This window comes from Schistocerca serialis, chromosome 10 (genome assembly GCF_023864345.2).
Source record: "Schistocerca serialis cubense isolate TAMUIC-IGC-003099 chromosome 10, iqSchSeri2.2, whole genome shotgun sequence".
Classification (NCBI taxonomy): Eukaryota; Metazoa; Arthropoda; class Insecta; order Orthoptera; family Acrididae; genus Schistocerca; species Schistocerca serialis.
Window position 1 is genome coordinate 129,662,158 of NC_064647.1, and position 14,027 is coordinate 129,676,184.

The following is a 14,027-nucleotide window of genomic DNA, read 5'->3' on the forward strand; positions in this document are numbered from 1 at the left end:
CAGTACCTACTGCAGCCTAAATCCTTCTGAATCTGCTTAGTGTATTCATCTCTTGGTCTCACTCTACGATTTTTACCCTCCACGCTGCCCTCCAATACTAAATTGGTGATCCCTTGATGCCTCAGAACATGTCCTACCAACCGATCCCTTCTTCTGGTCAAGTTGTGCCACAAACTTCTCTTCTCCCCAATCCTATTCAATACCTCCTCATTAGTTATGTGATCTACACATCTTATCTTCAACATTCTTCTGTAGCACCACATTTCGAAAGCTTCTATTCTCCTCTTGTCCAAACTGTTTATCGTCCATGTTTCACTTCCATAGATGGCTACACTCCATACAAATACTTTCAGAAGTGACCTCTTGACAAATCTATACTCGATGTTAACAAATTTCTCGTCTTCAGAAACGCGTTCCTTGCCATTGCCAGTCTACATCTTATATCCTCCATACTTCGACCATCATCAGTTATTTTGCTCCCCAAATAGCAAAACTCCTTTACTGCTTTAAGAGTCTCATTTCCTAATCTAATTCCCTCAGCATCACCCGACTTAATTCGACTACATTCCATTATCCTCGTTTTGCTTTTGTTGATGTTCATCTTATATCCTCGCTTCAAGACTCTGTCCAGTCCGTTCAACTGCTCTTCCAAGTCCTTTCCTGTCTGTGACAGATTACAATGTCATCGGCGAACCTTAAAGTTTTTGTTTCTTCTCCATGGATTTTAATTCCTGCTCCTATTTTTTCTTTTGTTTCCTTTACTGCTTGCTCAATATACAGATTGAATAACATCGGGGAGAGGCTACAACCCTGTCTCACTCCCTTCCCAACCACTGCTTCCCTTTCATGTCCCTCGACTCTTATAACTGCCATCTGGTTTCTGTACAGATTGTAAATAGCCTTTCGCTCCCTGTATTTTACCCCTGCCACGTTCCTAATTTGAAACAGAGTATTCCAATCAACATTGTCAAAAGCTTTCTCCAAGTCTACAAATGCTAGAAACGCAGGTTTGCCTTTTCTTAATCTAGCTTCTAAGATAAGTCAAAGGGTCAGTATTGCCTCACGTGATCCCATATTTCTACGGAATCCAAACTGATCTTCCCGAGGTCGGCTTCTACCAGTTTTTCCATTCCTCTGTAAAGAATTCGCGTTAGTATTTTGCAGCCGTGATTTGTGAAACTGATAGTTCGGTAATTTTCACATCTGTCAATGATTGCTGTCTTTGGGATTGGAATTATTATATTCTTCTTGAAGTCTGAGGGTATTTCGCCTGTCTCATACATTTTGCTATCCCAGATGGTAGAGTTTTGCCTTTCTAAAGTAGAATTTTCCTTCCCGGTCTACTCACAGTAACTGCAGCAGCGTCGGAGGACATGTCCAAAAGAGCAGATACCATTGGTGTTCTAGCAGCTCCCGAAGAATGAAATTACAATGTAATCCAGACCATTATCTGCTTCCAGTGGTTGATAAATATCAACTTGGAGAGTTGAAAATGCGTGCCCCAACCGGGACTCAAACCTGGGATCTCCTGCTTACATGGCAGACCCTCTATCCGAATGAGCCACCGAGGGTACAGAGCAGAGTGCATCTACAGGGACTTATCTCTGACAAGCTCCCCGTGAGACTCATGCTTCGAACTTACTGCCCATGCACTGCATTTGTAGTTCTTCTTTCCACTATACTCACTACTCACGGTAGTGAATCTACCGATTCCCGTAAAAGTTTGCCTTATTTATATGAAGATGGTATCTATTCTTTTGGACATGTCCGAAAGAACAGATACGATCTTCATACACTCCTGGAAATGGAAAAAAGAACACATTGACACCGGTGTGTCAGACCCACCATACTTGCTCCGGACACTGCGAGAGGGCTGTACAAGCAATGATCACACGCACGGCACAGCGGACACACCAGGAACCGCGGTGTTGGCCGTCGAATGGCGCTAGCTGCGCAGCATTTGTGCACCGCCGCCGTCAGTGTCAGCCAGTTTGCCGTGGCATACGGAGCTCCATCGCAGTCTTTAACACTGGTAGCATGCCGCGACAGCGTGGACGTGAACCGTATGTGCAGTTGACGGACTTTGAGCGAGGGCGTATAGTGGGCATGCGGGAGGCCGGGTGGACGTACCGCCGAATTGCTCAACACGTGGGGCGTGAGGTCTCCACAGTACATCGATGTTGTCGCCAGTGGTCGGCGGAAGGTGCACGTGCCCGTCGACCTGGGACCGGACCGCAGCGACGCACGGATGCACGCCAAGACCGTAGGATCCTACGCAGTGCCGTAGGGGACCGCATCGCCACTTCCCAGCAAATTAGGGACACTGTTGCTCCCGGGGTATCGGCGAGGACCATTCGCAACCGTCTCCATGAAGCTTGGCTACGGTCCCGCACACCGTTAGGCCGTCTTCCGCTCACGCCCCAACATCGTGCAGCCCGCCTCCAGTGGTGTCGCGACAGGCGTGAATGGAGGGACGAATGGAGACGTGTCGTCTTCAGCGATGAGAGTCGCTTCTGCCTTGGTGCCAATGATGGTCGTATGCATGTTTGGCGCCGTGCAGGTGAGCGCCACAATCAGGACTGCATACGACCGAGGCACACAGGGCCAACACCCGGCATCATGGTGTGGGGAGCGATCTCCTACACTGGCCGTACACCACTGGTGATCGTCGAGGGGACACTGAATAGTGCACGGTACATCCAAACCGTCATCGAACCCATCGTTCTACCATTCCTAGACCGGCAAGGGAACTTGCTGTTCCAACAGGACAATGCACGTCCGCATGTATCCCGTGCTACCCAACGTGCTCTAGAAGGTGTAAGTCAACTACCCTGGCCAGCAAGATCTCCGAATCTGTCCCCCATTGAGCATGTTTGGTACTGGATGAAGCGTCGTCTCACGCGGTCTGCACGTCCAGCACGAACGCTGGTCCAACTGAGGCGCCAGGTGGAAATGGCATGACAAGCCGTTCTACAGGACTACATCCAGCATCTCTACGATCGTCTCCATGGGAGAATAGCGGCCTGCATTGCTGCGAAAGGTGGATATACACTGTACTAGTGCCGACATTGTGCAAGCTCTGTTGCCTGTGTCTATGTGCCTGTGGTTCTGTCAGTGTGATCATGTGATGTATCTGACCCCAGGAATGTGTCAATAAAGTTTCCCCTTCCTGGGACAATGAATTCACGGTGTTCTTATTTCAATTTCCAGGAGTGTATAAATGAGGCTTACCGGCCAATGATCTTCTTCAGTGCGGATGCACTCACATTGCTCAAACTCTTGAGGGAATCGGTAGATTGGCTACCGCGAGTAATGAGTATAGTGGGCAGGAGAACTACAAATGTAGCTGGCCGGAGTGGCCGTGCGGTCCTGGGTGCTACAGTCTGGAGCCGACCGACCGCTACGGTCGCAGGTTCAAATCCTACCTCGGGCATGGATGTGTGTGATGTCCTTAGGTTAGTTAGGTTTCATTAGTTCTAAGTTCTAGGCGACTGATGACCTCAGCAGTTAAGTCGCATAGTGCTCAGAGCCAACTACAAATGTAGTGTGTGGACAGTAAGTTGGACTCGTGGTTCTCACGGGGAGCGTGCCAGACATGTCCCTGCAGTTGCACTATCGTCTGTGTCCTCAATGGCTCAGTCGGATAGAGGGTCTGCCATGTAAGCAGGAGCTTTGTTTGAGTCCCGCTTGGTGTACATATTTTCAACTGTCCCCGTTGATATTTATCGAAGCCTGTAAGCAGCTAATGGTCTGGATTTCATTGTAATTTCATAGTTCACTATGAGACTACATGACGTAAACAGAAACCTACCCTCACAAAATAGCACTCCGACGAGGCATGGATGGGTGAGGGCTTCTAACTGCTGGTACTTAGACTTGTTCGGGAAGCAAGGGTTCTGCTACCTGCCACGCCAACCTGCTTGTGGGAGGCTTCGGTCCTGCCCCCTATCGTCTCAAACTAAGACCACTGTACAAATGAACAGTGCATTGTCAGAAGAGGGTGGATGTAGTGCGTTTCCTGTAGACACAGTTTTGCTGCGATACGGATAAATGCGCCATCTCCGAGTGCGAGCGATATGGTGCAGCAACTGGAAACGTACTCCAGAGTTGAAATTCTCGGAACGTTACAATTCTTGTGGACACAACATGGGAATTCCACAAAGATTCGCCGTGAAATCCTGGCACAGGCACGTGGGTGATGTTGATTGGGAAGTCCGATCTTGCACCGTGTGATTTCTGTCTTTGCCGGCTGCTGTGGCCGAACGGTTCTAAACGCTTCAGTCTGGAACCGCGCGATTGCTACTGTCGCAGGTTCGAATCCTGCCTCGGGCACGGATGTGTGTGCTGTTCTTAGGTTAGTTAGGTTTAAGTAGTTCTAAGTTCTAGGGGACTGATGACCTCAGATGTTAAGTCCCATAGTGCTCAGAGCCATTTGGACCATTTCTACCTTTTTGGTGAGCTGCAAGAGCATCTGGGGGGGAAAAGAGATATTACAATTATGAAGATGTTCACACGGCGGTTCTCCAATGGCTCTGCAACCGAGGATCAGATTTCTGTCGACAAGGAACTGAACTATTAGAAGAACATTCGTACCGTTGTTTCGGAGACTTGGTGGGTATGTTGAAAAGCCGTGTCATGTTTCTGTGTCACACTGACGTACTGTGCAGCACTGAATAAGTTATTTGTCCTGCCATAAGAATGTGTAACTTTTATGTTCCACCGTGCGGTGTAGCCGCCCGGTCTGAGGCGTCTTGTCACGGCCCGCGCGGATCCCCCCGTCAGAGGTTCGAGTCCTCCCTCGGGCATGGGTGTGTGTGTTGTCCATAGCGTAAGTTACTTTAAGTTAGATTAAGTAGTGTATAAGCTTAGGGAACGATGACCTCAGCAGTTTGGTCGTATAAGATCTTACCACAAATTTCCAATTTTTTTTAAGTCCCCTCATAATATGCTGTGTTGTCGCACTGATGTTTGTTGCGAGTTTATTCCGTATAAAATCTTAATGTATCTTCATTCAGATAGACATTAGGATTATAATACACCCAAAACGTATCGCTGTCGAAAAGACAAGGCTAGACTAACTACGGTACGCGTAGAGGATTTCAGGCAACCACTTTTCCAGCGCTAGGTATGTGAATTGAATGAGGAAAAGCCTTAATAAGTTATACAATGCGAAGTACGCTCTGCCACGCACTTAATGGTAATTTTCAAAGAATGCGTGTAGAGGTAAATGAACCTGATGGCTGCAACCGGTAGCGTTCCTAAACAATGAAATGTTGTAATTTGTTTCCAATGGCGAAATTGTAAAAATCTGAATTGTATACCACAGAGTATGTAAAATTATGCAAGTACAGTGTTCAGTTACATTAATGTGACCGCTTCCTATGTGTGACGTGCATTAACAGGCGGCAGCTGGCACCACTAGCAATGGAGGGTATGCAGGGTGTGCGGAAATACCCGTTACAAACTTCAGTGACTTGTAGAGGGGAGTGAGTACATACTATATTTGCTAGGTTGTTTCACTACGTGGTATTCATGGTGAGAGAGGGGGCGGCAGTGATTACGTCTAATTGGATGACGTCATTTGAAGTCTCACCCGGTTCGAGTCTCATTCAGGAGTCTGTGAGTGTTAGAGGTGGTATGGAGTGTTGAAGGTGGCAGGGATGTAGTTGTTGTTCATCCACAGCACACCAGACGGCGCTGGGATTAACATCGACTACACGCGCAATTGGTCGTGTACTCGCCGACAGGTTCATTTCAACATGAGGCGTCTTCCAGTTCGGGTATGCTGTGTCTCCTTGGAGCACCACTGCCACGCCTGCTCAGGATGAAGATACTCAATCCTCGAAGTCGTCGGGTAATTGTAGCGAAAAGGGTGTCTGGCGGTGCCAGACATTGTGCACAACGATCTTCATAAAGGTGGCGAGCAGCTCTTCCACTATCAGGTGATCATTGTAGGCAAATCCACCCCTTCCTTCCGTCTCCTCGATTTCTATATCACCATTTATGGCCGTCCTATCGCCCTCACCCCCACCCTCAAGTACCTTGGAGTCACCCTTGACCGTCGCCTCTCCTGGACCCCCCCATCTCTGGACAATCCAAGCCAAGGCACGCTCCCGACTCCATCTCCTCAAGCTCCTTTCTGGCCGTACATGGGGTCTGGACCCCTCCACCATCCTCCACATCTATAAATACCTCATCCGCCCTACCCTCTGCTACGCCCACCCTGCCTGGATCTCCGCTCCTCCTACCTTTTACAAATCCCTTCAAATCCTAGAACGCCATGTTCTCCGCCTCGCCTATGGCATCTGTCTCCCCTCCCCCACGCGGATCCTGTATGACCTAATTCCGTTCCCGCACCTCCTCCTTTTCCTCGAATGGATACGGATCCTCTACACCTCCCATAAACTTGATCCCCCTCACCCACTAGTCTCTCCAATCCTCTCCCCCCCCCCTCCGTCTGCTGCTGCGCCTGTATTCCCACGTCCCACCTGCTCTCCATCTCTCCACTCTCCATACCTTCTCCCAAGGTGGCTTCCACCAACTCCCCCTCCCTGATGATGCCCTTATCCCCTCCATCTACCCCTCCTATTAACATTGATCCTCCCTATCCCCTCCCTGTATTTCCTTAGGGCACCCTCTCTCCCTTCCTCCCCACTTCCTCCCTCCCTCCTCCCCCCAGCCTTCCCATACCCCCTAACCTTCTTCCCTCCCCCTCCCATCTCCACTGCCACTGGCATCTACACTCTCCCCTCTCCCTCCTCCACCACTTTTTCCCCTTTTGACAGATCCCCGGACTCGCACACGTCAAGTGAACATTTGCGCGCCGGAGATTATCGCCATCGGTTCTGTGTGTGTGCCGTCGTGTTCGTGCTTCAGCGTTTTCACCGCACCACGCACCATCGTTGACGTGTGTTATCTCAGTCAACAGTGTTCGTGTACAGTGCTGACCGTTTTTTTTATTTTTTACTACACCTGTGAACGGCTCCCTGTTTTTTACTCATGTGTCTACTGTTTTATTTCCACCATTATGTTATGTTTTTCTGTATCTTCATTGTTTCTATTTGTACTGACTGTGGCCGAAGAGCGGCATAATATTGCCACTGCCGGCCCACCTTTTGTATAAGGTGTCAAAATAACAATAAAGAAAAAAAAACTCTTCCACTACCGTGAGCTCCGCCATACAGAATGATTATGTTGGTGTATTCTGCAAACGTCTACTTACAGATACTTGATGAGGCTCGAATCAGATTAGAGAGGCAGAACAAACGTCAAATGACATCAGCCGATCCAAGGTAACCACCTACACCCTTCCTCCCCCCCCCCCCCTCCGCCCCGCCCAACTGTGACTACCCTGTTGCAAACCTACCTAGCAAAATATGTTTTCAAACGGCAGTTGGACGGAAATTGTACGTTTCCGTACATGGGTTCTTATTCAGAACACTATGTACTCGCTCCCGTCTACAGGTCCTAGAAGTTTGTAACGGAAATTTCCGAACACCCCGTATGAAGCGTGTGAGGCAGACGTGGAAACAGTGCAATCGTTGTGGCAATGCGGAAAGGGAGCCATTTATCTGGCGCACAAAGGGCATGATCATTGGCTTTCGAGCCAAGAGGGATAGGATTTCCAGAACAGCAAAGTTTGTAAACAGTTCTTGTAGCTCCGTAGTTGAAGAATATCGTGCTTACCAAATGGCGTTACCCGAAGTTCGAAGTGCAATAGCCGGCCGGTGTGGCCGAGCGGTTCTGGGCGCTTCAGTCTGGAACTGCGCGACCGCTACGGTTGCAGGTTCGAATCCTGCCTCGGGCATGGATGTGTGTGATGTCTTTAGGTTAGTTAGGTTTAAGTAGTTCTAAGTTCTAGGGGACTGATGACCTCAGATGTTAAGTCCCATAGTGCTCAGAGCCATTTGAAGTGCAATAGCCACTCACAGGCGGCCGGTGTTCGGAAATTCCCATTACAGACCTCTAGAACTTATAGAGGAGAGCGAGTGCATAATATTCTCAATAGAAACCCATGTCTGTAAACATACCATTTCCGTACTACAGCCGTTTGACCACATGTTTGCTGGAAGGGTAGTCTTGCTGTACCACGGGCAGTAAATGTGAAGAGTGAACAACCGTTGCGGATATGTGTACGAGAGAACAGACGGTCAGCTGTTGAGCAATTGACCGCCCAGATGGACCAAGGCGCTAACAACAGTGTCTCCTCAATGACCGTTTAGCGATCGCTGTTGCGTGTAGGCCTGGAGCAGACGCCTGGTTCATACGCCCACTGCCGACTGCTGTCTATCGGCGACAAAGGCTGGATTTTACTCGCCAGTAATGCAACAGGACGTACACTGAGTGACGACAAGTGACTTTTTCAGATCAGTGACGTTTTGCACATCATCGGCATGAGATGTTTGGAAGCAAACACCCTGTAACAGTCGCTGAAACGCTCGAGGAAGGAGGATGGAGCGTAATGGTCTGGAAAATGTCTTCATGGCATCCCCTGGGTGATCTCGTTAGTTTGGAAGGCACTGTGCATAACGCAATTTGTGGTGTGCGTACTCTAAGACCTTCGGTACACACACCATCAGATTATTTGACTTGTCGCCCTAACGAAGTAGGCGAATGTCAGTAATATGTCTCGTGGTCTTATTGTGGCGTGTTTATCTTCTGCCGTTAGGTCAGACGATAGAAATGCCACTTGCACGCTTACAGTAGCAGATTGACGGTGACCAACTTTTAACAGAACTTGATTAATTTTCACACACATTTATTAAAATAATAAAAAACATAGACATTACTTAACTTGATTCTGAATGCTGTTTACAATTGACAATCTGAAGTTCCTTTGGTCTGGTACGTTAATCTTATTCTCACATATCTCTGATACTTGACAAAGTGTCTATTCATTTATCTTCATGGCATATACTTGGCAAAGTGTCTATTCATTTATCTTCATGGTTATGTACAGGAATATGGTAATCTTATTAGGCGCAGACTGAAACTTGACTATAGACTGGTACAGACTGGTGCAGACAAATGCAGACTGGTACAGACTGGTGCAGAGAAATGCAGACTAATCGGAGTTCTGTACACTCGTTATAATACCTCGTGCATTCATGTATCACTGTGCGAGTGTGATCCGCGAGGAGAAAAGGTTCTACATTAGCAGCAATCTCATTGGCTGCGTTACATATTAACACGCGGATGGGCGGAAACAGAATTTGGTCCGTCTCTAAGGCAGCGCCATCTCGTACTGTGGAGACAGACGAGCGCTGCGCCTGCGCTGTTGTGCTTAGCAGGGCGCGCTCTAGTGGGAAAGTTGTGTACACGCTGACTACGCAGAACTATGTACACAACACAATTATGCATCTGTTCTTCAGGATCATGTAGACACCTATATGCTATTTGTTTCTCCTCGACATGGTGGCATCTGCCACCATGAGAATGTAACCACACAGCTTACAGTGTACTTGGGTGGTTCGAAGAGCATTTTACCTTGCTCTTCTGGCCATCAAATTCCCAGTATTTAAACCCAGTCGAGACCTCCTGGATTGGGGTGTTTGCGCCATGGGTCCTCAACCGAGAAACAAAGAATCGGAATGGCTCCACATCCATGTCGGTGCCTCCAAGAACCTCATCGACTCTCACCCAGTACGTCTGTAGGTGTGGACATGGTCTGCCGTTATTGAGGGTTGAGTTGATTTGGGGGAGGAGAACAGACTGTGAGGTCATCGGTTTCGGGAAGGATGGGCAAGGAAGTCTGCCGTGCCCTTTCAAAGGAACCATCCCGACGTAAAGCGATTTAGGGAAATCACGGAAAACCTAAATCAGGGTGGCCGGACGCCCGTTTGAACCGTCGTCCTCCCTTTGCAAGACCAGTGTGCTAACCACTGTGCCACCTCGCTCGGTCGTTATTCAGGCAATTGACAGGCGGTCACATTAATGTGGATGGACACTGTAGAATTAGTTTTATATTATAAGAAATTTAATTCATGTTCATGCAAACCTTTGAACGTAGCTGCTAATGTTCAGTGACCGTGTGAAAATTATATTGGAACAAATAAGCCCTCGGTCACAAATATTAAGTCAAAATTGACCTGGTTTCGACGCTACTATGAGCGTCGTCTTCAGAATTAGACTAACTGTTCTAAAACATATTAGGTATATAGTACATTTGTTGTGACTTGGCAAGACAGCCAAGCCAGTATGAGGTGAAGCCGAAAGGCACGCGTTAAAGCTCACGCAGGCTGGCGTGAGGTCTGGAAAATGACAAGGTCTTTATAGTAGCAAAAATAGTACGTAGCTTCTGGAATACTTAACTTTAATCCATAATTGGTGAACATCTGTCTGACGGTACATGCATCACAAGATAAATAGCAAATGATAATGGCGCCTTGCTAGGTCGTACCAAATGACGTAGCTGAAGGCTGTGCTAACTATCGTCTCGGCTAATGAGAGCGTAATTTGTGAGTGAACCATCGCTAGCAAAGTCGGCTGTACAACTGGGGCGAGTGCTATGAAGTCTCTCTAGACCTGTCGTGTGGCGGCGCTCGGTCTGCAATCACTGATAGTGGCGACACGCGGGTCCGACGTATACTACCGGACCGCGGCCGATTTAAAGGCTACCACTCAGCAAGTGTGGTGTCTGGCGGTGACACCACAACATTAATAAAATTAAAGTTTGTACTGACTCGAAAAGATGCAGTACTTACAAGTCACACATTAAAAAATTTTTTTAACTTTATTAATGTACTATATACCTAATATGTTTTAGAACAGTTAGTCTAATTCTGAAGACGACGCTCATAGTAGCGTCGAAACCTGGTCAATTTTTACTTGATATTTGTGACCAAGGGCTTATTTGTTCCAATCATGTTCATGCGTCATAGAAGACTGGAATAAATATTATGTAATCGTCAGTGTAGGTTAAATAGCTAATCTTTACATGCTAATAAGATGTAAAAGCTGCAGACAGGCTTGATATAAGAAGCCTTTGTACACATTTTGTTCCTCACAGTGCACTTGTCTTGAACACTCTGCTGCAGGGCACTGAATTACGGGGCCATAGGGAGCATCCTGGCTCACGAAGTCACTCACGGCTTCGATGATACAGGTGAGTCTAGTGTGGGACGGTACTAAGCGTGTCACGCCAGCACTTTGAAAACTTCACGTAGTATCCAGACGTTTAGCACATCTGCACTTTAGCGTTCTGTAATGTGAAGCACTGTAGCACGGAAACACGGAGTACAACAGTGATCTGTATGATCAGAAGCCGATTACGTATGTTTGAAACACTGTCAATTCTTTTACACATTCTTTCTCGCGGAAACGTGAACATGATTTACAAGTTCATAAATACCCGTTACTTTGATGTGCATTGACTTTCCACGATGAAATCAGATTTTTTAACAAATTACATAACGCGACTGCGAAGTCAAAAAACATAGGCGGCTAACTGCTTGTCGAATTCAAACTATTATTTGCTTCATATTCGATACGTAGTACAGAGATTATGACACATAAAATAACCAAATACGCGATTTAATTTGAAGAAACATGATCCGAGAAGACATGATGTCATTATCGAGTTCTACAAACAAGCTAAACGCGATTCATTATATCGCATTATTTCACGTTATTACATGTAACGTGTATGTATCTTCGTTGTCCACGTAGTACTACGTATCTTAAAAGGATCACACTATTAGGTACAGTTAGAAATAGGCAAGCAACAAACAAGTCATGGTATAAAGATCGTAATTAACGGTGGCGCTTAACACCCACACATTTACTAACGGAAGTCAGCTGCCACTTATCTACGAAACAAGGATTGCATATCAGTGCCAACCAACAATACAGCTGTCTACTCTACGGCTGTGTGTCTAAGTCATAGCAAAAGCGAAAAACATTCTTACATCTATGTCAAATTTTTGCATTTATTGATATTTGAGAGAATATTACAGTATTGACTGGTATATTATCCCACGTAAACAATCATTTACAGCCAACCGAATCTTCATGACTGACTCTACCATATTACGCTCACTGCATATACTATAAATTCGTCGACAAATGAAGGTACAGTACGATGATGCATGTTTGTCACAGCAGCAAGTCTACGAATGGCTTAGGAAGTTCGCAAATGGTATGACTCCAGTGGAAGATGGTCCTCGTCCAGGTCAGGCACAACGAGTTGTGACTCCACAGAACATTGCAGTTGTTGAAGCCATAGAGACGGAAAACCACCGAGTGGCACTGAATGACATTGCAGCATGTTTAGAGATTAGTCATGGGTCAGCACACCACATTGTGCATGATGTGGTCCAGTTTCACAAAGTGTCTGCAAGTTGGGTGCCACGGCAGTTGACTCCTGGAATGAGAGAACTACGTGTAGATGCTTGTGTAGAACTTCCTCGGCGCTTTGAACGGGAAGGTGATAGCTTCCTTGCAAGAATCGTTACTAGAGACAAAACCTGGGTTCACTTCCACCAACCGGAAACGAAGAGAGCGAGCAAGGAATGGCGCCATTCCTCATCACCAAAACCAAAGAAGTTTCGAACAGAACAATCAGCAGGGAAGGTTATGCTGACTCTCTTTTGGGACGAAAAAGGCGTCATTTTGGAGCATTACATGCCTAGAGGGACCACTGTCACCAGTGCATCATACACAGATCTCCTAAAAATCATATGCTGCCTGGAATCAGATCAAAGCGATGTGGATTGCTGTCAGCAGGTGTCCTTTTGCAACATGACAATGCAAGGCCCCACACTGCCCGTACAACAATTGCAACAATCACAGACTTGCATTTTGAGTGTCTTCCTCATCCACCAGACTCACCAGACCTTGCCCCAAGTGATTTCCATATGTTTGGACCACTCAAAGACGCAATGGGAGGAAAGAAGTTCCGTTCTGATGAAGAGGTACGCCACGCGGTGCATGAGTGGTTGCGCGGACTACCAAAAGAATTTTTTTCTAAAAGAATTTATGCACTTTGTAAGCACTGGAGGACTTGCATTGAGCGTGGGGGAGATTATGTTTATATGTGATACAGTTTTGTACCACTTCTGCACAATGAATAATATTTTTAAAAATATTTAAGGTTTTCATTTGACTCATCCTCGTACTAAAGAATCTTTGATCAAAATATTATGGCATATGCAGTGATGTATTTATAAATGAACAGGATGATATTAGATGTATTTGTCTGTCGATTTTTAACCAGTTCTATAAATTCACCATTTCACCTTGATGTTAAGAACTTCGACGTTTTGTGGTCGACTATTATCGACAGTCGATATTGACGAGTAGATGAAGAAATCGAACTATCGACGATTTATCAACATATCTTATGTCTAATATAGCAGCAACGGACGAACCAGACAATCACAAATCACCTTAGGCACCATTTCAGTCACTCACGCAGCTGACTGCATAGATGTTGCTGGCACACTCATGTTCATTGTTGCTCTGCTGCCCGCAGGTCGTCAGTACGACCCGAGAGGTGAACTGGTGCCGTGGTGGACCAACAGAACAGTGGAGGCATACAGTAACCGCACACAGTGCTACATCAACCAGTACAGCGCCTATGAGGTTCCGGAAGTCAGCAAAAAGGTAAGAGCACCTGCCTGCTCTCTTCCACAGTAAGGTACACCAGACTATTCCTTGCTCGATGTTCAGTCCCCTTGCAGGCAGTCACTACACACGTGGCCCTGAAGACCATGTGTCGGTTGGAGGCTCAGTGGCTGCAAGTGAGCAGCAATCAGCTGTGGTAATACAGACCACCAGTGTGGCCGTGGCTTACCTACTTCCGAGCACGATGGCTGAGGAAGTGACCCTTGCCAAGCCTCAGTGCGGGACGCTGCCCATCAACAAATGATTTTCTCTTCCGGTCAGGGGAGCCACCAGTGCGTCAAAGACGTTGAACACAAGTGTCGATGCAGCATGCACTACTGGCCATTAATATTGCTACGCCAAGAAGAAATGCGGATGATAAACGGGTATTCATGGACAAATATGTTATACTATAACTGACATGT

At 46.9% G+C, this 14,027-nt stretch overlaps 1 protein-coding gene across 1 annotated transcript in view; it reads left to right on the forward strand.

The window, feature by feature from the left end:
- LOC126424605 (endothelin-converting enzyme homolog) overlaps nt 1-14,027 on the forward strand; it is a 324,277-nt gene that overhangs the window by 244,898 nt on the left and 65,352 nt on the right. Inside the window, exons 17-18 of the mRNA XM_050087344.1 lie at nt 11,037-11,104; nt 13,472-13,602. Coding sequence (XP_049943301.1) covers nt 11,037-11,104; nt 13,472-13,602 — 199 coding nt within the window. The remainder of the gene's footprint in view (nt 1-11,036; nt 11,105-13,471; nt 13,603-14,027) is intronic.